The 27,740-nt window shown below is 35.3% G+C and overlaps 2 protein-coding genes across 2 annotated transcripts; one reads left to right on the forward strand and one right to left on the reverse strand.

Annotated features, from left to right (window-relative positions):
• Positions 1-368: 368 nt before the first annotated feature.
• On the forward strand, positions 369-11,313 carry LOC149734714 (coiled-coil domain-containing protein 146-like). The gene is made up of 20 exons (XM_089880139.1): positions 369-610; positions 1,011-1,093; positions 1,460-1,544; positions 2,079-2,203; positions 2,951-3,101; positions 3,743-3,900; positions 4,153-4,380; positions 4,786-4,972; positions 5,430-5,525; positions 5,965-6,135; positions 6,755-6,880; positions 7,194-7,321; positions 7,583-7,807; positions 8,250-8,369; positions 8,734-8,842; positions 9,308-9,436; positions 9,624-9,761; positions 10,216-10,371; positions 10,490-10,582; positions 10,954-11,313. The coding sequence occupies exons 1-20, from the start codon at positions 455-457 to the stop codon at positions 11,155-11,157; spliced, it is 2,868 nt and encodes a 955-aa protein (XP_089736265.1). The 5' UTR covers positions 369-454; the 3' UTR covers positions 11,158-11,313.
• Positions 11,214-27,477, reverse strand: LOC149734715 (DNA-directed RNA polymerase III subunit RPC2-like). The gene is made up of 24 exons (XM_089880138.1): positions 27,228-27,477; positions 26,095-26,269; positions 25,544-25,700; positions 24,641-24,764; positions 23,583-23,777; positions 23,065-23,169; positions 22,399-22,563; positions 21,753-21,863; positions 21,063-21,224; positions 20,578-20,785; positions 19,443-19,553; positions 18,749-18,947; positions 18,122-18,295; positions 17,357-17,484; positions 16,649-16,713; positions 15,941-16,085; positions 15,285-15,466; positions 14,674-14,790; positions 14,352-14,460; positions 13,926-14,066; positions 13,428-13,557; positions 12,805-12,918; positions 12,351-12,480; positions 11,214-11,812 (listed from the first exon to the last, which is right to left on the reverse strand). The coding sequence occupies exons 1-24, from the start codon at positions 27,300-27,302 to the stop codon at positions 11,639-11,641; spliced, it is 3,396 nt and encodes a 1,131-aa protein (XP_089736264.1). The 5' UTR covers positions 27,303-27,477; the 3' UTR covers positions 11,214-11,638.
• Positions 27,478-27,740: the final 263 nt, after the last annotated feature.

The raw sequence follows: 27,740 nt of genomic DNA on the forward strand, positions 1-27,740 counted from the left end.
GGTCGTGTCTGTTTTAAAATTGGACCATGTGAATTATATACATGTTTCAACCGTTTTTAAATTAAAAAAGTTTAATTCTCGAATAAATTTAAACGTTAAACACTAACAAAAAAGCAATTACAAATTAAAAACAAAAGTTTCTATGGCAATACATAATACCTGAAACAAGCAATGTATTTTCCCAAATATAAAGATTTAGCTTAGAGCGCCACCATTTGGCCGTTTCTATAGTTACACATCCAGCTTGTTTTGTTTTTAGAATTGTTTATTTTGGCAAAATAACTAATCTTTTTTATCGGCGTTTGGTAAAATTAGTAACAAATACGTGTTTTTAACAAGGCCAGAATATAAAAATAATTTAAATCTATCTATAAATCATTACCAATGACCTATGCAAAGTTTATGGCTTAAAAACTGTCTCTAATTGGTATTAGGCAAATGTTTAGGTCTTAGTATGAGCAGTAGTAATATATTAGACGAGGAAAATGACAACGAGGACAATGGGTCGCACGAAAGTCGACCAATATCGGCGATTGCCCCTTCTGTTCGAATACAGGAAGAAAGCCAGGTGGAAATAACTGCAAGTCCGGCTTTCCAATGCCTAGAAGAGGTATTGGCATTTTTGATCAGTGTTTAATGATCCTTTAGCTGGTGGCCACCTGAAATTTTGGTTTCAAAACGTCCTGTAGCCCTCACTGCTATGACCTATGAGCATTATAAATAAGCTTTAATGTCATAGTTAAAGTCATAAATATTTTGTTTTAGTTTGACTTTCTATTAAGTAAGGGTGCTGATACCTTACAGCTTAATTTTGGCCTGTCTCCAAAGGGGCTATTCTCATATATATTTTTCACATACAAAATCTGGTTTATTTTCCACATATGTGTGCGCATACAGTTGTTAAAAATATGTGTACAAAATTTCTAAGTTAAATTCAGAAATCATACTATAGTCCAAAGAGAAATGTTTATGATTCTAACTTATATTTTTGTAAATAATAATTGTTTCAGTTATTCGACGCTGGAAAAGTAACTGGAACACGAATGGCTGAACTAAAGTCCAAATATACCGCAATACACGATATGTTGAAACAGTGAGTAGTTCTAGAAGTCGTATGTATTTGTAAAACCTGAATATCATGGATTCAAAGCTCACTAAAGGAACTTAAGAGGATAATTTTAATTGAAATATTTTTTAAAGCAATTGGGCTAGCAATGTGACTTAAATTTATATAGTAGGGTGAGGGAAGATGGGACACCTTTAGCACATGATATTAAAATGTCCTGATCGTGTTTTAAACAATTAACAACGGTCTATGGAAGTCGAGAGGATACGGTTTTTAATTCTTTGAATGTTCTTTGCCTATTACCAAATGGGTCGGGAAAATAGAATAAAAAGTTCTCCCATCTTCCTCAACCCTGCTATGTTATGACATCACAATGTATTACTTTAATTTTAGCACAAGAGAATCGGAAACAAAATTACTCGAAGATGCAAAAAATTTCACAAATGAACTTGAAAAACAAAGACAAGAATTGGAAAAAGTAACACTGCTTAACATGAATTCGGATTTTAATAAAAATCAATTTAGTTACAAGTTACAACTGTTTTTTTACACACAGTAATGGGTGTATGTTTATTAAATAAAAAAATACTTACATTTATAATAAATAAATACTATACTAGATAAAGTGTATCTAATGTTACAATATGTCTGTATGCTTATGTTAGGAAAATGTAAAGCAATGGTTTTTTATATAGATATCTGAATGTATATTTATCCGGCCCTGTGGCTTAGTGGTTAGCGCGCCTGCCTGTAACTCAGAAGTAATGAGTTGAAGGCTTAACGCTGCTACCATTGTAGGCATATGTGTCTTTGGGCAAGACACTTAACGGCAATTGCTCTAACCTATACATGGTAACTCGTAAGCTGGCACGTGGTGTATGAAACAGTACACCTGTGTTATAACCACTGTTGTTTTCCGGCCCTGCGTGGACAAAGTAAGTTACGTTCATTCATTAATTTAAAAAAAAAGTTAATTATATTGTCATATACTTCACCATTACATTCCTTACAGGCTGACCACTTCCCTGAAAACATTGACACCGAAGTTGGAAAGCTAAGACAAGATTTACTGAAGCGACATAATGACATACAACAGATAGAAGAGAGAGAATATGAACTGCATTATAAGATAGACTCGTACGTTCATGAATTTTTTCTATTTGTATAAAGCTGTTGCTGGCAGGTGTATTAAGTTTAAGTAAGAGAACCTTTGGTAATTGTTATTTTGAATATTGTAAATGAATTATACTTTAGCTACCACTGACAATTTGGACCAATACATTGGGCCCTAAACTCATAGACTAGCTCAAGGTGTATGATACAATACACTTGAATGAATGAATGAATGAATGAATGTAACTTACTTTATACTCGCGTGGCCGGAAAACGACAGTCGTTATAACATTGGTTTAACACCTCGTGCCAGCTTACGAGTTACCATGTATGTTACTTTGTGGGTGATTATTTTTGGGGGATTTTTTATGTATGGCTGATAATTTGGACAACCCGTTAGTGACCACTGGGTTGGAGAAATTGCTGTTAAGTGTTTTGCCCAAGGACTCATACGCCCACAATGTAAGCAGCCGCAAGCCTTGAACCCGTTACCTCTTTGTTACAGGCAGGCGCGCTAACCACTATGTCTGGGCCCCTACTTTTATTCAGATTAGACCTGAAATTACATTTTATTCATTTATTCAATATATATATACTGTAACCCAGAGATAATGGGTTCAAGGCTTAACGCTGCTACCATTGTGGGCGTATGTGTCCTTTGGCAAGACACTTAACGGCAATTGCTCCAACCCAGTGGTCACTATTGGGTTGTCTAAATTATCTGCCATACATTTAATTTATTTATTATATATATATATTATATATATACAGGCTTGAAGAAGAATTTCGTTTACTGAAGCGTGAGTATGAACGAATACCGAAGCAAGATGAAGTTGAAGCTAAGAAAAGAGAAATTGAAAATCAAACTGAACAACTCAAGAAAGAAAATGCTCAGAGGATATTGGAACTTAAGAATTTAAGGGTGTGTAATAAGTAGAAGGAATAGCCAGTGTGCTTTTCTTAAGAATCCAAGGGTGTGTAATAGATGGATGGAATAGCCAGTCTTTTGTTTTTAATTTAAGGGTGTGTAATAAGTAAATGGGATAGTCATTGATTTTTCTTAAAAATTTAAGAATGTGTAAAAAGTAGATTAAACAGCGATTGTGGGTTTTTTTTAAATGTAAGGGTGTGGGATAAACAGATGGAACAGCCATGTTATTGTGGGTGGGAACTTAAGTGAATTGTTTATGGTTGTTGATCCCAAGCCTACAGTCGAGTTACTGAAGCTATTACAATGTGTGGATAAGCAGGTATGACTTTTGGTTGGTTAGGTCACTTATTTTCGTGGGTGAGAACTTGAGTAGATATAGGTGCCAAGAAATAAGAGGCAGTGAAACATCTTTATTTGACAACCTTTCAAAAAACATAAATTCTGCGAGTTGAACTCTGATCTGGTGCTCGGAAGATTCTTGAGTAAAGAAATATAGTCAGATCTGGTGCTAGGAAAACGTAACAGACAAAAGTGCAAAAGAATTGTATAAAATGAGATATATTTCGCCTAAATGGCTTTGTTAGTCTTTATTATAACAGGATCCAAAAATTAGATATGTTTTAATTTTTTAGGAAGACCTTGAAGCAAAAGATCGGCAAAATGGTCTCGATGCAAAAGAACTTGAAACTAAGATAGAAGAAAGGGAAGGATTGAAAAACAACCTTGTTCAAATTCATGGAGTGCCCACGCAGTTATCAAAGGAGATTGATAAAATAAATAAACAAAAAATGTAAGTGTCTGGTGTATAAGAAGACATTCATGTTATAACCTAACTGTGAGCATATGGTGTATGGATACACCATGTGTGTCTGGTGTATAAGAAGACATTTATGTTATAACTTCATAGTAAGCATGAGGTATATGAATACACCATGTGTGTTTGGTATATAAGAGACACTCATGTTATAACTTGACAGTAAACATGAGGTGTATAAACATTTTATGAGTACCTTTTCTAAATTTTAGAATTTATTTTTCGTAGTGACGTCACAAAGCGACAATCTGAGCTCTCGGTCCAATTTGGCAACCTCGAGTCTGAGATGAAAATGATTGAAGGAAAGAGAGTGAGGATTGAGGAGGAAAAACGAGAAGTGGAAGATGAGTTGGACTTCCAAAGATCAATTCTGGAGGGAAAAGAGCGAGAGTACGATAAGTTGATGAAGGATTTCGATTTTGAGAAAGAGAGAGAAGCAGTTTTGCTTGGGGATAGGTGAGTTATGTGTTCTGGGTTATTTAGAATTTGTTTTAGTATGAATGAACGAATGTAAATTAGTTTATTCTTGCGTGGACGGAAAACGACAGTCGTTAAACACGAGTGTTCCGTTTCATACACCTCGTGTTGCCCAAGGACACATATGCCCACAATGGTTGCGGCAAACAAGATCATGTGTAGATACTAATGGGCATATGTGCCTTTAAGCAAGACATTTTTTTCAGAGCTTCATTACTCGTCTTTCTGCACTGTTTTAATTTTCTGGACTATATTAGTCAGTAAACAATACAACCAAAAAGTTAGGTTTGTTTCATGAGAATGTGTGTCTAACTATCCCTGGCTCCCCTGCATTTACAAAAAGCTTTGCGCTTTTTTACATTAAGTTCTTATTAATCTTTTCAGAGCATCTCTTGACCTTTCATTACGCCACACACAACTTGAAAAGAAGACGGGGCATGACACGCTGACGAGAAAACAAAGAGAAAAGGACAGAGATCTTCGTCAACTGAAAAAGCTTGAACAGCAGTTAAAAGTCACCTCAGATGCTTTGAGTCACCAACAAACTATCTATGATAAAGTAAAGGACCAGGTAAATATATCCTAAATTGAAAATGGGATTTCCGGAGAATGTGTTTTGTTAAAAAACTATAGCTCGTGCTCACTGTCCAGTTATTGTCTTCTTATTCACCAGGCACATATGGTGTATTCATACACCTCATGCTCACTGTCAAGTTATTACATTTGTGTCTTCTTATACACCAGACACACATGGTGTATTTATACACCTCATGCTCACTGTCAAGTTAGAACATGGGTGTCTTTTTATTCACCAGGTACATCTGGTAAATTCATACACCTCATGCTCACTGTCAAGTTAGAACATAGGTGTCTTTTTATTCACCAGACACATATGATGTAAGCAAAACTTGTTTTGGTCACACTTTGTAAAATTACCTGCTTAAAATAAGCTTATTGAAATACTATAAAAAACTGTACTACACCCTTTCCATGATATTGGTCATGTATTAATACAAGTTTGTTTATAGTCTTTGTTATTCCCAAAAGACGATGGTTCTTTATATGAGAAGAGAAAGCAATTACAAGCTGAAGTTGATGAAGCCAAGAGAAAACATGGACAACAGGTTTAAATTTATTGACTTGCAAAGTCTGTTTTGTAGCTAATTCCAATTTCATCCTAAAGATTCCAATTTTATCTTTTTGATTCTTTGAATATTATAGGTTTAGTGCCATGAATATCCCAACTTTACATCAAACTTCATAACCATAATTTTGCCCACGTCAATGATAACAAATTCAATGTTTTGTGAATATATGATCACAATCCACTTACTAAAAATTCATGACCATGATACTATCTTCATATAAATCATCAAAATTTCATTTTCAGGATCCTATGATCACGATACTCTTCTAAAACTTCATAACCATGATAATATCTTCACATAAATCATCAAAATTTCATTTTCATTCTCTTCTAAAACTTCATGACCATGATTGTCTTCATATTTTCACATCAGTCATCACAATTCAAAAGTTCATCTTCACAATTTTGACTCCTAGAACTCCTTGACATCAGTGGAGCAAGGAAAAGTTGAAGACTGCATTTTGGAAGAAGAGAGGTTGATCAAGCAGCAGGAGGAGCTTAGAGGAGTTGTGGTTGATCTGACTAGACTCGCACAGATCAAGGCTGATGAACGGGAACAAAAAGCTCGAGATTTTATGAGAGCTGACGTAATATGTCTATGTTGATTATAAGTGTATAAGATGTCTATGTTATGTAATAGATGTCTATGTTGTGTATAAGATGTCTATGCTATGTATAAGATAGACATGTTATGTATAAGATGTCCATGGCATGTACAAAACATTCACCAACAAAGTAACATATACTTGGTAACTCGTAAGCTGGCACGAGGTGTATGAAACAGAACACCCATGTTATATCGACTGTCGTTTTCTGGCCCTGCAAGAGTGAAATATTGAATTAAATAGCCCAAATCTAAAGTCCAATAATGGGCCTTGAAGTAAACCTTATTCATATATAACAGTAAACCCATAAGATGTCTATAATACATTCAAGCTTTGAAAATGGTCTGCAAAATTACATATTAGAAAACAAATTATGCACAAAATATATGGGTATTCTTATAACTTGTGCACTAGACTAACCTGTAGTATTTATGAATTAAAGAATAGTTCAAAGTATGGTAGTTATGCTGTTTCTATATAATCTATTACTGAGCAGCATGTTTTTAGTCTAAATATAGAGCTCAATGAAACATTGAAATTTCTGTTCTCGATACATTGTCTGAAGATCTCAATTATATTGATACTATTTCTATGTACACAGCAACGCTACCACCGAGCGGAGCAAGAGCTCAAGAGCAAACAGCTTGTGATAAACGACCACAAGAAGAAGAATATTGAAGTTCAGGTCAGGTTACAAGAGTTCGCGAAGCTGTATGACGTAATTAAGGTAATTGTTGTGTAACCTCAGAGTTAATTCATATTTACACTGAACAATTTCTAACTATTTGTTTGTTTTTTATTTTAACAAGAAGATAAACTATGCTGCTGGGTAAATGCCAATTGAAAGGACAGGATATAGCGACAAAACAACAGTTGTTAAAACATGCTTACAGTTAAAAACACATTTACATTTAATTAGAAAAAGTGTGGTCGCTACATCAAGCAGACAAACAAGCCATTTATGTTTAATTATTTTATACTATAGCGAATTCCACTAGCAAAAAATTAATATAGGTTTTAAAAAGATATACTTTCTGCAGAATGAACGAAACAAGTGCGTCAACCAAATACAAGCTTGTACACAGAAGTCTGCAGAAATGAAAGAAAAAATCAAAATTCTTGCAAACGAAATTGAAATATTAAGAACAACTGTAACCAATATTGAAAGGTCTGAACTAAATAGTGTATAAATACACCATGTATGTCTGGTGTATAAGACAATTTTGTTATAATTTAACAGTAAGCATGAGGTGTATGAATACACCATGTATGTCTGGTGTATAAGAAAACACCCATGTTATAACTCAACAGTGAGCATGAGGTTATGAATACACCATGTGTGTTTGATGTATAAGACAAAATAATACACCCTTGTTATTACTGAACAGCAACAAAAAGATATATTCTATAACAAAATACCATTCTTTAGAAATCTACAAAAAGCTCGCTTGAAGAAGATGAACTCTCTTGTGGTCCGTGACTCTCTTCGTAACGAGAGATCAAAAGCTCTGAGTCTGGAAGCAGAACTTATTGAGAAGAGAGAACAATTAAAGATGCAGATTGGGAAGCTAAACACATTGAATAATCAAGCTGAAGAAGGCATGGTCCAACTGAGGAAGAAATATGAAACTGCAGTTCAACATAGGAATGACAGGTACGTTTTATGTTGAGGGTTCTATAGAATAGTGCAAAATATAATAAAAAGTGTCCTATCTTTCCTCACTCTAATATATATGTGTGGGGATGTATGATGTGGAATGCCATGGGAATTGGGATTTATGGTAAAGTTGGTATAGAACTTAAAGACATTTTATTGTATATGGGTGAGTCATACAGCGAAGCCCCTTTGGGGCCTGGGATTTGGGCTAAAGTTGGCTTGTTACACCAAAATGGTTCATTAAGGCTCTTTTGTTTAAGATGGTAAAAGCTTAAAATATGATATTTAAGTAGTTTATGTCTTGCACAAAGACACAAATGACTACAAATATACCCTAAACAAGCTTTGAACAAGGTATCCTTTGTTTTCAAAATCCAACCATGCTGGTGATTATCATTTGTGACTAAACTCAAATTTATAATGAACTTAAACCTTTCAGAGGAGTCCAGTTAGTAGAGAGAGAGGAAGAAGTGTGCATCTTCTATGAGAAGTTCAACATCCAGGAGACAATGATCAGGAACGGAGATGTTGCCGTGCAAACAATGGAAGAAGAGATAAGGTTTGTGATGTCATAACAATCTTTGTGTGATGAAAAATTGAAATTAATTTGAATTTTTTTCTTGTTGTTTAAATTATAAGGTTCGTTTTAACCTAAAAGTGGCATTGTTCTAGAGTAGTGAATGTATTCAACCTTGGACAAGACACTTATAACAATTGATCTAACCCAGTAGATCCCTATAGGTTGTCTAAATTGCTATCTGTACAGAAAAATAAATAAAACCAAAAAATAGTTACAAAAAAATTAAACAGGTTGGACTCGTCAGCGGGCACGGGTATATGACAAAGGAAGTTGTATAACGCCTGTGCATTTTTGTAGCTGACAACTTAAACAATGACCAACATACACTTGTGGTTTCTTGCAGGTTCCTGAGAATGCAGAACGCAGAAGAACAAAGACAGATAAACCTTGGACGGAAAAATCGGCCGAACTTGAAACATCTTAATGATGAACTTGTTACATTGCAAATACAAGTATGTAGTATATGATATTTCTCTTTTATTTTTTCCAGTGCATATACAATTTGATTAAGAATACATGTATATTATAAAATGAGGTATATGAATACAACACATGTGTCTGGTGTATAGGAAGACACCTATACTATAACCGGACAGTGAGAATAAGGTGTATGAATACATCGCATGTGTCTGGTGTATAGGAAGACGCGCTATAACTTGACAGTGAGCATGAGGTGTATGAATACACCATGTGTGTCTGGTGTATAAGAAGACACCCATGTTATAACTTGACAGTGAGCATGAGGTGTATGAAAACATCACATGTGTGGGGTCTATAAGAATACTCATGATATAACTGAGGTCTGAGAGTATAAGGTGTATAAAAAACCTTGTGTGTATATTCGATAACAAAACACTTATATTATTACTCGACGCTAAGCATGAGGTATATCATCCAAACACATCATCTTCTTACAGTTATCCCAATGCCAAGATCGGATGAAGGAATTAGAAAAAGAGCTTGAGGATCCAGATCGCCCTGGAAGAGTTCGTCTTCTCCAAGGAAAAGATCCAAGTCCAACAGAGTTGAGATCAATGGTTGAAAACGTAAGAAGTTGTTAAAAAAGTTTCAAATTAACTTTAAATAAATGGATAAATGTAACTTGTTTAATATTAGAACTCCTGCCATCATGATTAAGTGGTTAGCATGTTAGCATCTAGCCCACAGTTTTGGGGGTTAGGCTTGATGCTGCTATTAAATGTTTAATATTTTTAGCAAAAACTTTTTTTTTAGCTGGAAATTCGATTGGCTGAGAAAGAAGAGCAACTATTGGAGCGTGACTTGATTTTTGAGCAAGATTCTCGATTGGCTGATAGAGTTCAAAACAAAGTTGAAGTCGGAAAGAATGATTCACTTAGTCTTGCTAAGAAGGTTGGTTATGTAATTCATATTTAGTTGTGTGCAGACCCAGTTAAAAAACTTCTAAATGAAGATGAACAAGTCCAAGACACACTCAGTATTACAAAGTGAAATACTGACAGTGGAAAAAAATCTTAAACGAAAAACTAATTAAGATTTAATAAAAGAATGTAACTGTATCATATTTCTGCATTTAGTTAAAGCGCTTCGAACTATACATTTAAGGATTCAATGTTTTGCAGTTTTTTTTGTAAAAAATTTGTTTAATTATATATAACTTATTCATGGTCGCAACTCCTTTGTTCACAGTTGAGTTACTGAAGCTATAGTAGTGTGTGGAAAAGTAAAAAAGATTTGGGCAAGTAAAATACAGCGAAAAATAAAAGTTATTACTATTAACATCCCAGCAATGCATATTAAAATTGTAACAATCAACCGGTACCTTTTTGAATCATTTTCTATTTAGGTTAATGGGTTCCAATCACGTATAAAAGACGTAACACGAAAAATGATGTCTCTTGTCTCTGAGTTGGCTATGAAGCAAGCTGAAACAATGCAACTGCAGCAGAAATGCAAATCAATGCATGTAGATCTACAACAAGGGTATACAAGAATGGAACAAGTTAGTATCAGAAAATAGAAGTTAAAATATTGGTATACATTGTCCATGTAAAAATCTGGTCTCAATTTCAAATTTCGATAATTTATCTGTTTCTATAATCTAAACATTTTTGCCGCAGGGAGAGCCACCTAGTGATGAGATATACTTGGAGTGGGAGAAGTTGGTTTCTATGGATATGAGGAAACGAAATGAAGACGCAGAGAGAGCAATGGTTCGTTGTTTGCTTTTTACCCCAACTTTCTGCCGTTTGTTCTTAACCAAAGAGTCTCTCTTATTCTTTTCTATCTTTTACTCTTTTCTTGCTACTTTTTAAGCTATCTATAGTCTCTTTATTGCCTTATCCTTTACATTTCCTATATATATATATGTTTACACTTTGTCTTTTAACTCCTATCTTTTTCTCTCTTTTCCACTCTCTACACTGCCTTTTTTCCAATCTCTCACTTCTAACCTTCTTCACACACTTATCTCACTTCCAACCTTCTTCTCACACATCTTTTTCTTCTAACCTTCTTTTCTCACACATCTCTCACCTCTAACCTTCTTCTCACACATCTGTCACTTCTAACCTTTTTCTCGCAGGCTGACCAAGAAGAGCAGCAATACCAGCTTGTAGGAGGAACAGCAACCACAGCTGAGCCCAGACCCAATGCATATATCCCAGAAGACGAAACAGAGCTCCCAATACCTCGTCCCTACGGGTCACTTGCGCCATTTAAGCCAACAGAACCAGGGTCATCGATGCGACACATACGTAAACCAGTTTTGCGCCCAATTGAAATTTAACTTTTTTTTGTAAGATCAAACAATCCAAAATTTTGATTTTCAGTGAAAAATATATATTTTTCTTGCACGTTTAAATTCTTGTATTCGTTTTGAACTGAATTTTATTGAACAGTATGATTGTTTTTGATTAAACAATTTTGAAAGACAGAAAAGAAATTGCATTTTTTTCACCAAATTTAACAAAATATCAGAACATACATAATTTGAATTAGTAAATACCAAAGTTGTAAGAAAAACACAGTTGTAAAAAAATGGCAGTGACCAAAACCATGACCACAAAAAATGAAACAACAAAAAATTGGACTTTTATTGGAAATCGGGACAGGTTTTTTAAGACCGGAGCTACCAAGTGGGACAAAAAAAAGAACGAAACATGTCCCATCTTACCCCAACCTACTATACTTTTAATTCAAACCAAAAAATAACGAAAAATGGCTGACAAAACAGTCCCTAAACTCCAAATCTAACTTGTATTCCCCTTTTACTCATTATACGGCTTCAGCTTTAGTCTTGGAATAATATTCATAGATGTCAGTTCTTGGAATAGTAACTTGCAAGCATATGGAATTTTTAGAGTAGCGACATTTTTCGAAGATTTGCAAAACTGACACCAGCCGTCGTAGCCAAGTAATCCACATTTTCCACAAACGTCAACCTGAGGGGTATGTGTTAATGTGGGTGACTATTACACCGCATGCTCACTGTGTTGTTATTTACAAGTATGCATGGTGTATTTATACACCTCATGCTCACTGTCAAGTTATAACATGGGTGGCTTCTTATACACCAGACACACATGGTGTATTCATACACCTTATGCTCACTTTTAAGTTATAACATGGGTGTCTTCTTATACACCAGACACACATGGTTTATTCATACACCTCATGCTCACTGTTGAGTTATAACATGGGTGTCTTCTTTTACACCAGACACACATGGTGTATTCATACACCTTATGCTCACTTTTAAGTTATAACATGGGTGTCTTCTTATACACCAGACACACATGGTTTATTCATACACCTCATGCTCACTGTTGAGTTATAACATGGGTGTCTTCTTTTACACCAGACACACATGGTGTATTCATACACCTTATGCTCACTTTTAAGTTATAACATGGGTGTCTTCTTATACACCAGACACACATGGTTTATTCATACACCTCATGCTCACTGTCGAGTACTTACCTCGAACTGATCACTTGAAATCATGAGACGTTCCAACAACAACATACTCGCTCCGTACCCAATCAAACAGTCTCGTTCCATTTCACCCAAACGAAGCCCGCCATCGTGTGACCGACCCTCCGTTGGTTGCCTAGTAACCATAGAAATAATCTATTTATTTTTTTCAATTTTTTTTTTCTTAAAAAATACAAATTTTTAATAATGTTTTTAAATAAATATATTCAAATATTTCAATACTGTGCTGCAAATACTTGTTTGTCTGCTAGGTGTAGCGACCACGCATATTTTCTTCCAAATAAACGTAAATATATTTTTAACTGTAAGCGTGTTTTAACAACTATTGTTTTGTCGCTATATCCTGTCTTTTGGTTTAAAATATTTCTAAATCTTTGCTACCGTAATTGTAAAGAAAAATAAAGTTATTATTATTATTATTTTAATATAATTTAATCACCTGGTCAGAACAGCGCGTGGGCCCCTGGCTCTTGCGTGCATTTTATCCAGAACCATATGCTTCAGTTTCTGGTAGTACACTGGGCCTTGGTAAATATAAGCCTCAAATGATTCCCTGTTATAAATGGAAAACATATATTTATGTATTGTAAACGCTGGTCCAAAACTTAGGTCCCATTGCGTGCCAAAACAGTAAACGAAATATTCAAAGGATGGCAGTAGCATACAGTCTAGATGTTACGACTGAAGTTCTCCCGTAAATGAAAATAGTAAACGAAATATTCAAAGGACGGCAGTAGCATACAGTCTAGATGTTACGACTGAAGTTCTCCCGTAAACGAAAATAGTAAACGAAATATTCAAAGGACGGCAGTAGCATACAGTCTGGAATTCATTAGTATACTCATATACTCATTCATTAGTAATATCCACCAAATTGGAACCCAACAAAAATGTAAATGCAAAAGTGTGTTCGGAATAAAACATTGGTGCCAAAATGTGGGACTATAATAGGATGGGGAAAAGAATTATGAAACCTTATTCTCGATCCGGATATTTGGATATTATGTGCTAAATGTGTCCCATTTTTCCCACCCCTACTACATATTAAGCAGTGTTGCCTACCCGGTTATTCCAGATGTTAAACAGTCTTTTCCAACGTAATTATATCCATTGTCGGTCAACACTTGAGATAAATCTTCAACTTTGTCTCCACCGAAAGCTGTTCCGTAGTGAAATTTACCCCCGATTGCACCTGTGTGTATTATACCTCATGCTCATTGTCAGACACATATGGTGTATTCATGCACCTCATGCTCACTGTCAGGTTATAACATGGGTGTCTTCTTATACACCAAACACACATGGTGTATTCATACACCTCATGCTTACTGTCAAGTTATAACATGGGTGTCTTCTTATACACCAGACACACATGGTGTATTCATACACCTCATGCTCACTGTCAGGTTATAACATGGGTGTCTTTTTATACACCAGACACACATGGTGTATTCATACACCTCATGCTCACTGTCAAGTTAGAACATGGGTGTCTTCTTATACACCGGATACACACAGTGTATTCATACACCTCATGCTTACTGCCGAGCCCTTACATACCTGCTTTGCTACCAAGTAACTCCATAAGTTTCCCCACAGTCATTCTTGATGGATAACCATGGGGGTTCATTATAACATCCGGACATATCCCGTCTTGGTTAAATGGCATGTCAGCTTGTTGGACTATAAGCCCTGTCACTCCTATAACATAAATTAACATTTTTTTAACATAAAAATCAAATAATTTGTATAATTTGTATAAAAATTATATATAGGAAAAAAGCAATACAAAAAAATATCATGGGCTATATCCTTTAATGAAGATCAAATATTTTGTAAGAAAATAAACAACAAAATTTTTACTAAATATCTTAAAAATCAAATATTGTATGGAAAAAATAAATAAATAGTATAAAAGCAATAAAAAAAAGTAAACATCATATAAATAAAACATTTTATAACAAATAAATAGAATAAAATGTTCACCTTTTTGCCCATGCCTACTGCTAAACTTGTCTCCCAGTTCAGGTCTTCGCGTTTGTCGTAATAAGATCTTTATGAGAGATGACTCCTCGTTGTTTGACGACACCATAACCTGTGCGAAACCCAATTGTGATGTCATAATAAAAAATTCGTCAATGAGTTCGGCAAAAAAAAAAAAAAATTAATTTTTTAAATTTGAAATACAATTTGTACAACCCTTTGGTGACCATTGGGTTGGAGCAATTGCCGTTAAGTGCCTTGCCCAAGAACACATACGCCCACAATGGTAGCAGCGACGAGCCTTGAACCCATATTTTTACACTACCTTTTCAATAGTAGAACCAACAGGCCCTCTATAAGATATAGGAGTCTCCTGGTAAGAGGGTGCTTGGTCCTTTGTAACCACGTTTGTTTGTAAAGGACAAGCTTTGTTGACGAGAACCTGGAAAAATATTTTTTTAAATGTTGTGGTAACAATAACATTATACATTTTTCTGTATTTTTAGACCTAAAAACACATTTTTTCTTGTATTTTTACAACTTATATAAAAACACATTTTTTTTGTAATTTTGCACCATATAAAAAACACATTATTTTCTTGTATTTTTACAGATTATAGAAACAGCTTTTTTATTTTTATAGCTTTCAAACATTTTTTTTCTTGTATTTTTTTAACTATAAACATGCTTTTTACTGTATTTTTACAGTTATAAACACGTTTTTTCCTTGTGGCCTTACACCTTATGTACAAAAATTTATTTAAACAAACGATTTTCACACAAAGTAACATACATGGTAACTCAAAAGCTGGCACAAGGTGTATGAAACAGAACACATGTGTTTAACGACCGTCGTTTTCCAGCCACGCGAGGATAAAGCCAGTTACATTCACATTCAAACAATTTTCACAGATAACCACACAAGCAAAAAAATACCTGTTTACTTTCAACTTTTACCCCAGGCATAATTATCCCATCTGCATCTAAGCCTTGGTGCCTCCATATTGGTTCCCTGGTTTCCGCGTTCAAAGCAGGTCCCATTACTTTATCAAAGGTCTGGTTTGCATATCTTTTCAAAATGCATTTCTGGTTCCGATATACAAGGCATCGCCCATACCCTATGTAACCATAATTAAAATTTTGTTTCTATTAGAAGAATATATTTAAACATAAATGGCTCGTTTGTCTGCTAGGTGTAGCGACCACGCTTATTTTCTTCCAACTAAATGTAAATATGTTATAAACTGTAAGCGCGTTTTAACAACTGTTGTTTTGTCGCTATATCCTGTCTTTTGGTTTAAAATATTTCCAAATCTTTGCTACCATATTCGAAAAGACAAATAAAGTTATTTTTATTATTTTCTACCTCGGTATTTTTAACTGCAAATAAATCTATTTGTCTCTTCAATTATAGTAGCGAAGATTTGGAAATATTTTAAAGGAAAAGACAAGATAAAGCGACAAAACAACAGTTGTTCTCTGGCAAAAACGGATATAGGACCTCACCAATAAATAAAACTATACTCCCTATTTTAATGTATAACTCTAACAATTTTATACCAAACTAAAAACTCAATATTTAAACCCATTACCTCTGTCCACTGAAGCTCTATTAAGAACCAAAGCGTCTTCAATATCATACCCGCTGTAACTCATGACTGCAATTATTGCGTTTTGTCCAGCCGGTAGCTTTTCAAAGTTGATCAGCTCTATTGTGCGCGATTTTACTAATGGCGCCTGCGAAAAAAAACATATAGTAGGGTGGGAAAAATAGACACTTTTTCATTCTATTTTCTTGTCCCATTTGGTAGTAAATAAAGAACACTTAAAGAATTATAAAACCGTATCCTCAGGACTTCCATAGACTGTTGTTAAATGTTTAAAACAAGATCAGGATATTTGGATATTATGTGCTAAAAGTGTCCTATCCCACCCCTCATTACTATATAAGTTCAACAGTAAACAATTAAGTCTTTTGAATTTGACCTATTTTTCTCAATTGGCGGAGCAAAAACAGTCTTTATAATAACACAGGTGTTTTGTTTCATACTCCTTATGCTCACTTTATAGTTACTATGTATGTAACTTTGTGAGGAATTTTTTTCGGGATTTTTTTTTATTGATGTATGGCTGATAATTTGAACAACCCAATAGTGACCACTGGGTTGGAACAATTGCTGTTAAGTGTCTTGCCCTTAAACACATACCACAAAATGCTAACAGCGACAAGCCTTGAACCAAATACCCCTTATACACTAGTTTCAATTACATAAATTATAAATAAAGTTAAATTATAATACCTGAGGATAAACAAGCAAGTACATCAGCGTATCAATTCTCTGTTGCTGGTTATATCCAATTGTTCCTGTTTAGCATAAAAACACAACAAATATTAAAAAAAACAAAAATTGTTTCAGATTGAGGTCTAGATGGTAGCACCCTGGGTGTTGGGGTAATGGAGTGAGAAGCCTACACCCCAGGTCTCAGGTGTGCCTCACTGAAGACCTCACTCTTATAGAATAGATTGGGACCAATAAGCCTACACCCCAGGTCTCAGGTGTGCCCAACTGAAGACCTCACCCTCATAGAATAGACTGGGACCATAAGCCTACACCCCAGGTCTCAGGTGTGCCCCACTGAAGACCTCACCCTTATAAAATAAAACAGCCTTGCCCCAATAAGCCTACATTCAGTGCTGTGATTCGTTGCTAGGTGTCGGTGAACGCAATTTTCGACATCCAAATTGTGAAACTTAATCATTCTGACGTCTTAATACGTATTTTTTCGTTTACATAGCTTTAAACGAATAACGGCGTAGTTAATTTAATTGACACATCGCTTAACTTAACAGTTATTGTCACGGCAAGAAAATGTAAATTACTTCGGACTTAGTCTCGCGAGTTAGCTTGGCGAAAAAAATTAAAAAAACGCATTGAAAAACATTGAAAAACGGCCCAATCGCAGCTCTGCCTACATCCCAGGTCTTTACACTTGAAAAGCTTACTTACCCATTGCTTGTTTTCCCATAGCACACTGATAAGTATTTCTAGGTGATTGGTTATGATGCGGATAAGGTATTAAACCTGCACATACACCAAGTAACGTGAAAGGTTCTATCTCAAGATGTGTGGACTTGCTGTAAATATAAAAGCACACAAGTTGTATTCAATATATAGTACTGTGTGGTAAGAAGGATACCATTAGTATAGTAGGATGGGGGAAGATGGGACACCTTTTCATTCGATTTTCTCGTACATTTTGGTAGTAAACAAAGAACATTCAAAGAATTATAAAACTTTGTCCTCGCGACTTTCACAGCCCGTTGTTAATTGTTAAAAAAAAAACACGACCAGGGTATTTATATATTTTGTGCTAAAGGTGTCCCATCTTCCCCCACCCCACTATACATAATATTCCATGTTTTCTAATCTTTTTTCTAATTAACAACACTCTTTAGGAGGTGTGAGGATACAGTTTTATAAATCTGTAAATACTATTTGTTTACTACCAAATGTGTTAAAAAGTATGTTATATAATCAGTATATATATATGATTATTAAAAACATGTTTACACAATATTTAAAGCAATTACTCTAAACTACAAAGTTACATATGTGGTAGCTCTTAAGCGTGTTTTAACAACTGTTGTTTTGTCGCTGTATCTTGTCTTTTCATTTAAAATATTTCTAAATCTTTGCTACTGTAATATAAGAAACAATCAAAGGTATTATTAAATATAATTATTTAGATGTATATTTTAACCTTTGACTTACTGCGTTATATAGCTTTCATCTAGCGCGACGAAACAATCATTTTCTTCGCTGACATCCAAGTATTCCACTAATCCAGATCGTAAAAAATCCTCAAAAGAACGAAGACCACGTTTTAGTTCTTCGATGTGGTGTGATGTCACAAGGGGTTTCCCCTTCGAAACTATGATGTAAGGTCTATGTGGAAAAGATCGTTTCATCACGATTGGTGTTAGATGCATGCAGAAATATGTAGTAACATAATCACACGTAGAGTAACACATACACATTAAAAACTTAGAGCAACACACAAATACAGTGACACTTATACAGTACAAATGAATGAAACTTACTTTATCCACGGGTGGCCGGAAAACGACAGTAAATAAACAAGGGTGTTCTGTTTCATACACCTCCTGCCAGCTTACGAGTTACCAAGTATATGTTACTTCGTTGGTGATTATTTTTGAGGGGATTTTTTATGTGTGGCTGATAATTTGAACAGCCTATTAGTGACCACTGAGTTGGAGCAATTGTCGTTCAGTGTCTTGGCTAAAGACACATACGCCCACAATAGTAGCAGCGAACAGTAAAAGCATACAGTAACACAAACACATACAGTTAAAGCATTACACACACAAACCCACCCACCTGCAGAGCCTCCCACCATCAGAAGAAACATAAACCGTTCTATGCGCCCGATTGGTCGAAACTGATATAAAGTCATTTAGATATCCGTGTCTGCGCATGAGACGTAACGTGGTAACTAGATGAACCGGGTCTCGAACGACACCAAGTACTAGTCCGTTTAGAAATACTATGTACGAGAGTTGGGAGTGGATTTCTTCTCCTGGTTTTGAATAAAAAAATTATAGAAAAAGGTTGAAATGTGGCAAAGTGGTTAGCGCGCCTGCCTGTAACCTAAAGGTAATGGGTTCAAGGCTCGACGTTGCTACCATTGTGGGGTATGTGTTTTTGTGCAAGACACTTAACGACAATTGCTTAAACCCAACATACATGGTAACTCGTAAGCTGGCACAAGGTGTATGAAACAGTACACTTGTGTTATAACGACTGTCATTGCAGCTTGTCTGTTGGGGTCAGAAACCACTGTGTTATAAAACACATATAGCAGGGTGGGGTAGGACACCTTTAGCACAAAATATCCAAATATCCTGATCTTGTTTTAAACAATTAACAATCTATATCAGTCGTGAGAATACGTTTTTTAATTCTTTGAATGTTCTTTGTTTACCACAAAATAGGGCGAGAAAATGGAACGAAAGTTGTCCCATTTCCCCCCACCCTTCTATATGAGTTATATGATGGTATAAAAACAGTGTACCTGACAGCATATATACATCTTCTACTCCAAGATTGAACAGTAAACGAGCGGTAGGTTCTTCCTCCACATCTACAGTGATGTGCGTCATCAAAGCAAGGTTCTTTACCAGACCTGCGTTTAATACACCTCATGCTCACTGTCATGCAAAGATGCTTATTGTATGTTGATATACTGTATGCTCACTGTTAAGTTATAACATAATTGTCTTCTTATCCACCGGACACACATGGTGTATTCATACACCTCATGCTCACTGTCAAGTTATAACATGGGTGTCTTCATATACACCAGACACACATGGTGTATTCATACACCTCATGCTCACTGTCAAGTTATAACTGGGAGTCTTCCTTTACACAAAATATTAACCACATAGAAACAATATACAGTATTGTGGGGAAAGACGGGACACCTCTAGCACCTAATATCCTGATCAAGTTTTAAACAATTGACATTGGTTTATAGGAGTCGTGAGGATACGGTTTTATAATTCTTTGAATGTTCTTTGTTTACTACCAAATGGGACGAGAAAAATATAATAAAAAGGTGTCCTATTTTTCCCCACCCTACTATATCAAAGACATAGAAACATTGTATCAACCACATAGAAACAATATATCAATCACATAGAAACAATATATCAATTATCAACCACATAGAAATAATATATCAACCACATAGAAACAATATATCAACCACATAGAAACAATATATCAACCACATAGAAACAATATATCAACCACATAGAAACAATATATCAACCACATAGAAACAGTATATCAACCACATGGAAACAATATATCAAACACATAGAAACAATGTATCAACCACATAGAAACAATATACCAACCACATAGAAACAATATATCAAACAAATAGAAACAATACATCAACCACATAGAAACAATATATCAAACACATGGAAACAATATATCAAACACATAGAAACAATGTATCAACCACATAGAAACAATATACCAACCACATAGAAACAATATATGAAACACATAGAAACAATATATCAACCACATAGAAACAATATATCAACCACATAGAAACAATATATCAACCACATAGAAACAATATAACAACCACATAGAAACAATATAACAACCACATAAAAACAATAAATTACCACAAGCTTCTCCTTCCGGTGTATCTGACGGGCAGAGCATTCCCCACTGTGATGGCTGTAGCGATCTCGGCCCGCTAACTTTGCGGGTTTTTTCGAACTGAGAAGCAATCCTCGTCATCATTCCGAGAGCTGATATATAGGATAGCCTGGTCAAGACCTGGGTCACCCCTTTTCTTTCCATTTTAAATCGTTTCACTATCCAGTTGCCCTGAGTATGGTAATTTTATTGATATTTTTATTTTGATATTTTTATATTAATAGTTTATTAGTTTTTTATTAATGAATGAATGAATGAATGAATGTAATTTACTTTAACTTAAAAAAAAAAAATTTTTAACCAACTTGTAAAAGAATATGTTATTTGTTTACTTAACATTTTAACAACGTCACCCCAAATTTTACTAAATAGAAACAAAAAAACTTACATATAATAGGAAAATGATAGTTTTCCAAAAAAATTATAATTTTTTTTTTAATCTACTTACAGATGAAATGGCAATGACGAGAGAAGTCGTAATCAAATCCTGACGCATGTGCCGTACCACGTCAAACTGTGCGGCACGTGGCTTTGGAATTGTCAAGTCAGCGATTTTCTTTAGCTCAGAGTTAAAACGTTTGAAAAGGTCCTCGAATAGAAGAGAAATAAGCTGCGAGAATTTGTTTTTTAAAGTTTCAGATATACAGTAGGCTGGTTGTCCCATTTGGAAGTAAACAAAGAACATTAAAAGAACTATAAAACTGTATCCTTAGGACTTCTATAGACAGTTGTTAATTGTTTAAAACATGATCAGGATATTTGGGTGTTGGAACAATACGACAATAGACATACATTCCAGGTCTCAGCTGACCCTCAAAGACCTCACCCACATAGAATAAAACATTCTTGCCCCAATAAGCCTACATCCCAGGTCTCAGGTTTGCCTTACTGAAGACCTCACCTCATAGAATAAAACAACCTTGCCCCAATAAGCCTACATCCCAGGTCTCAGGTTTGCCTTACTGAAGACCTCACCTCATAGAATAAAACAACCTTGCCCCAATAAGCCTACATCCCAGGTCTCAGGTTTGCCTTACTGAAGACCTCACCTCATAGAATAAAACAACCTTGCCCCAATAAGCCTACACCCCGGGTCTCAGCTGTCCCTATTTAAAGATCACACCCTATCCCAACTTACCCCACCAGCTAATTCCATTCTTTTATTCCCATAATAATCGCGGTCATCCACTTCTAAATAGCCAAGTTGAGTGAGAATTATACGACGTATCATAAGAGCGAGGTATACTGCCTGTAAGCAATTAAATATTGAATGAATGAATGTAACTTACTTTGTCCTTGCAGGGCCGGAAAACGACAGTCGTTATAACACGGGTGTTCTGTTTTATACACCTCGTGCCAGCTTACGAATTACCATGTATGTTACTTTGTGGGTGATTTTTTTTTCATTTGTTTATGTATGGTTGAGTGACCAATGGGTCGGAGCAATTGCTGTTAGGTGTCTTGCCCAAGAACACATACACCCACAATGGTAGCAGCAACAAGCCTTGAACCCATTACCTCTGGGTTACAGGCAGGCGCGCTAACCACTTTGCCACGGTGCTGAATATTAAGAGTTGCTGCAGTAATAATAAGCCTTTTGGCCTTAACTCTAGATTTCATGGCATGTCCTGCCATAGGACCTCACTCATATAAAATAAAAAGTATTAAACCATGCAAATTCTGGCTTAAATGTCAGGTCCTATGGAAAGCAACACTAAAGACCTATAAGACAAATAATGTATAGCATATTCTATAGCAAAATAATGGAATAGGATGATATTTACCTTAGCATGGTAGTTCCAATCTGTAACAGGTATATGTGCAAGTAGGGTAGTGTTTAACCAATCTCGAGTCTCGTCTGTTTTCGACTGTCGTGCAGCTCCCCACACAGGACGCTGACGTCGTATTTTTCCGCTGATGTATTTTGAGGCTTGCAGTTGCGTGAATACCTTGAATTGGAATAAAAATGAATGAAACTTGCTTTATCTTTGTGTGGCTGGAATACGACAGTCGTTATAACACGGGTGTTCTGTTTCATACACCTCGTGCCAGCTTACGAGTTACCATGAATGTAATTTTGTGGCTAACTGTTTTTTGGGGGAATTTTTAATTTTTTTTTGTGTGGCTGATATTTTGGACAACCCATTAGTGACCACTGGGTTGGAGCAATTGTCGTTAATTGTCTTACCACAAGGACACATTTGCCCACAATGGTAGCAATGACAGTCGTTTTTATTTTTTGTTTGAGTGTAAAAATGACTTAAACTTCATATACCCACCCCCACTGTACACATAAATTGTTTTATTTATTGGTGAAAAATCCCCCATTTTTGAAAATATAAACCTAAAATAAGGCCATTTTTAGTAAATGGGTTACAAAACTACCTTGGCTTTATCTTTAAAAGGAGAAGGGGGTCTATCGTTGGGCCGTAAGCCCTGAATTTACAAACCTCAAGTTTATGGCAATCTTCCAGTGACGGGGAAAACATAGACATCACATTTTCTTCCGTTCCAATCAGCTGCATTATTGATTGCTCGCTTTCTACTCCCATCGCCTGGCGCATAAAATTTAAAAAAAAATTAAATTCCATCAAAAAAATTAGGTTTTTTAATTTTATTCTATTTTACATGGGTGAGGTCCTACAGCATGCCATGGGACCTGAGGTTTTGGACCATTATTTTGACACCCAGGGTGCTACAACCTATTAGTGACTACTGGGTTGGAGTAATGTCAGTTAAGTGTCTTGCCCAATAACACATACACATATCAGTATCAAGCACTAAACACTTTGGTTACGATGCAAGCGTCGATCCACAGAAAAATTGCGCCAAACAAAAATTATAAACCAACTTTTACTAAAAAAATTTTTTTACCTTTTTTTGGAAATGTTTGGTCTGTGAAAGGGCTTAGGTTCGCTATAAAACTTTTACAAATTAACAAAAGCAAAAAAAAACAAAACAAACTCACTTTAAAAATCACACATATTGGCATATCTTCATTCAATGCATTCTGCTGGAGATAAAAATGTCCTTTTTTCTGCAAAACATTCACTCTTGTTTTCTTCTCGTGCGTTGAACTGTGCACTGAACACGAACAAAAACCTTTTCGATCTCTTTCAACGATCATTCGGTTTTTGGACATCTGTTCTTGGATGAGGATCACCTTAAGATAGAACGCATCAAGATTGAGTGATGATGTTTGCAATGTACAATGGTTTTTAATGACCGTCGTATTGCTGCCTATATATTCTCCTAGTTGTTTCAAATAATTTGATCTTCGCTATTACATTTGTGTTAAGAATTATATTTTTTTATTGATTGTCGTTTTGCTGCTAACTTCTTTTTTTGGTTGTTTTAATAATTTGATCGTCGCAATTATATTTAAAGAGATAAAAAATCTATATATGTAATGAATTAGTTTCTTTTAATGAATGTCGTTTTGCTGTTAATTTATTTATCTTGATTAATTTTTTTCTATGCTTTTAAATCTTGTGACAACGGGAATTACAAAATGATTTGGCTATTTCACAGCAAACCACGTGTTCTATATAATTTTGATTAGCCATGCTTTTTGACTGAACAGAAACCTATTCTTTAATGCATTAATGTTTGTATTTTAATTATAATTTGGGCATTTCTCATAAGTGCTCAACTTGACGATCGTTTGGGCTCGGGCCAGGCTTTTACCATTTTAGCACATCCTTAGTACACATATATATATTGATAAAGAAATATCTAACCCAGAGGTAATGGGTTCAAGGCTCGTCGCTGCTACCATTGTGGGCGTATGTGTCCTTGAGCAAGACACTTAACGGCAATTGCTCCAACCCAGTGGTCACTAATGGGTTGTCCAAATTATCAGCCATACATAAAAATGAAAAAAAAAATAATCACCCACAAAGTAACATGCTTGGTAACTCGTAAGCTGACGCGAGGTGCACACCCGTGTTATAACGACTGTCGTTTTCCGGCCACGCGAGGATAAAGTAAGTTACATTCATTCATTCATTCAATATATATTCTTACCTTTTCAACACCTTTGCATACAAAGTAACCTCCTGGGTCATAAGGACATTCGTTCATCTTCGCCAACTCAACCCCGTTTTTACCAGTGAGAACACAATTCGAACTACGTAACATGATCGGCATTCTGATAATGTAGAAAATTATGTTAGACCAGTGCTCTTCAACCTTTAATGGGTTGGTTAACCCCTTAAGTTGTTGCGTCAAACTCATGCACCCCTGATTGCTTTAACGTAAAACTAATGAAGTTTCACAATTCCCAGTGATGCAAGATATAGAATTCATATAAGAAAATGTAAAAATGTGTGCTAAATTGGTTAAAAAGTTTAAAATGAAAAAATATTGCTGAAAATTGTTGAAGTTTGTGATGCACCCTTGTATACCTTTTTGCACTGGTGCACCCCTGGCATATTTTGGTGAACCCTAGGGTGCACCGTGCACACCGGTTGAAGAGCACTGTGTTATACAACAGTTATTCTATTATGGGAGAGGCCCACGGCCGGCACCTCATCGATCCTAGGACCTCTAACTCTAAATTTGACTTTACTTACAAACTTATAAATATAGTAGGGTTGGGGAAGATGGGACCTTTTTATTCTATTTTCACGTCCCATTTGGTAGTTGAGAAAGAAATATCAAAGAATTATAAAACCATATTCTCACAACTGCCGTAGACCGTTGTTAATTGCTTAAAATACGATCAGGACATTTGGATATTATGTGTAAAAGGTTCCCCCATCTTCCCCCACCCTACTATATATATTTAAGGTTTTAATTAAATGTTAAAGCTACCTGTTGTTAATTGCTTAAAACATGATCAGGATATTTGGATATCATGTGTAAAAGGTGTCCCATGTTCCCCACCCACTATATATGTTTACGGTTTTAATTGAATGTTGAAGCTACCTTCCGATTGGTAATGCTTTCCTGATTATCCTTTGTTGTCCTCTTGTATATTCTATATCAACAGTTATAGAAGCTGAATATGTCATGTCACGTAGTCTACATTCGTGTGGTGTGACTGCTCTCGTTACGTTGAAACTTTCTTCGACGTCAGGAACACCTAGGGATGCACATTACACAGTAATTAGGTATACTAGGATATCCTAAAATAACTTTTTTTCGAATGCCGTCATTTTCTGCGAGAAAAGAGAGCTCCAATTCCAACAGAATGATGATGTAAAAGCATTCGTAACTATGTAGAGGGCAAAAACGGCAATGTGAAACGTATGGCAATTTTTGAACAACTTTGTGAAACGTTTTTGTCAAAGTTTTAATAGATAAAAGTTTGCCACAAATACAAAATTCCCCCAAAATATAATCACCCACAAAGTAACATACATGGTAACTCGTAAGCTGGCACGAAGTGTATGAAACAGAACACCCATGTTATACCGACTGTCGTTTCCGACCACGCTAGGATAAAGCAAGTTACATTCATTCATTCATTCCCTTACCAACATGGATGTCCAAATACTCCAAATACCAGTTTGGGTCTGCATCGCTCAAAACTCTCTTGTTTGCTTTGACAATATTCTTTATATCAACATTCACAAAGTAGTTGAATGAATCTATGTGCTGTTTTACAAGACCCTTCACTTTTAAGAACTCAGGTAACAATAGCCATTTGTCCTGCAAATAATCAATTATTAATAATAATAACTTTATTTGTCTCTTCGATTATGGTAGCGAAGATTTAAAAATATTTCAAACCAAAAACAGGATATAGCGATAAAACAACAGTCGTTAGATTGGTATATATTATATATAGAATAAAAAAAATACAAAAAAATATATATAACTACGCACACAGTAACCTAAATGGTAACTCATAAGCTGGCACAAGGTGTATGAAACGGAACACCCGTGTTATAACGACTGTCGTTTTCCGGCCACGAAAATAAAGCAAGTTCCAATAGTAATAACATTCAACCATTCCAAATTAGAATTTTTTTTTAAATTTTGTGTTTTTTTCATTAAGAACTAGCATTTTCGAATCTGAACAAAAAAACGATTTCAAATTCGCGTAGAAAACTTGTTTAAAAAAAACCTTGTGCTGCGAAAAACTGTCCTTTTTTCTGGGTTTTTATATTAACCAAAGATTGGCAATAGTGAAGATTCCTCTGGTATTTAGCAAAATAGGCTGGTGGAAAGTGTTAGAGGTTGGTGGTTAGTGGTTGATGGTTAGTGGTTACAGGGGTTAGAAGTTAATGGTTATAGGGGTTAGTAGTCCAATCTGCAGAGTATGGCAGTTCCTGTTGAGATCTTGCGCGTGCAAGACGGTTATTTTTTGCGTGCGTGAATGCTATCATTAAAAATCTGCGTGCAAAGCATGATTGTACATTTTCAAGCAACGTTAGGAAATCTTATTTAATTTGTATTTTTTTCTTTGTTTAATTAATTGGTGTGCGTGGGACAAATTGTGGCGTGCATCACCAAAAGTCTGTAAAAAAATCACGCGAGCAACTGCCATACTCTGCAGTCTGGTTAGTAGTTAGGGGTTAGCAAATAAGGTGGGTGGGATTCTTCACCAGCACCTAAAGTATACATACTTATTCTTTAGTATACACACAAACAAGCAAATAGATACCTCAATAGTGGAAACTGGTTTATTCAGGTCATTTTCTGTTGGTTCTTCTTTTGGCTCGGTCTTAATTTGCGTCATATTTATACGTTTTACATCGCAATTTACTGTACGATATTTTGCACTAATATTATATTAACAAAGTAGATGTAAAAAAATATTTTCAGCGTTTTAATTAAGCGTTTAGCACCAGAATAGACGAATGGAAACAATTTATTTAACACGCGTTTTTGCGAATACGTTCTGTTACGGGATTTTACCGAAATGCGTACCAAAACATGAAAATTATCGGGGACCTTTAATATAGACTAAATAAATAAAACTTGTTTTATCCCCGCGTCGCCAGAAAACGACTGTCGTTATTATGAGGTTGTTCTGTGTTAAACAGTTTATGATAAACTAAATAGTGTTAGTATGGTAGGGTGGGAGAAAATGTGACACCTTTTCGTATTTACTCGTCATATTGGGTAGTAAACAAACAACATTAGAAGAATTAATTAATAAACCGTAGCCTCACAG

Source organism: Ciona robusta, chromosome 6 (assembly GCF_009617815.1).
Source record: "Ciona robusta chromosome 6, ASM961781v2".
In the NCBI taxonomy this organism is placed as follows: domain Eukaryota; kingdom Metazoa; phylum Chordata; class Ascidiacea; order Phlebobranchia; family Cionidae; genus Ciona; species Ciona robusta.

What these genes read in the sequence shown, in the direction of transcription:
- LOC149734714 (XM_089880139.1), top strand. Translation starts at nt 455, where the DNA reads ATGAGCAGTAGTAATATATTAGACGAGGAAAATGACAACGAGGACAAT. An exon ending in AAAATAAATAAACAAAAAAT is followed by an intron (nt 3,901 to 4,152) that starts GTAAGTGTCTGG and finishes TATTTTTCGTAG; the next exon opens with TGACGTCACAAAGCGACAAT. An exon ending in TGAGATCAATGGTTGAAAAC is followed by an intron (nt 9,437 to 9,623) that starts GTAAGAAGTTGT and finishes CTTTTTTTTTAG; the next exon opens with CTGGAAATTCGATTGGCTGA.
- LOC149734715 (XM_089880138.1), bottom strand. Translation starts at nt 27,302, where the DNA reads ATGACGCAAATTAAGACCGAGCCAAAAGAAGAACCAACAGAAAATGAC. An exon ending in ACCGGAAGGAGAAGCTTGTG is followed by an intron (nt 19,554 to 20,577) that starts GTAATTTATTGT and finishes TATTAAACGCAG; the next exon opens with GTCTGGTAAAGAACCTTGCT. An exon ending in TTAACATCTGGAATAACCGG is followed by an intron (nt 12,919 to 13,427) that starts GTAGGCAACACT and finishes CATTTATAACAG; the next exon opens with GGAATCATTTGAGGCTTATA.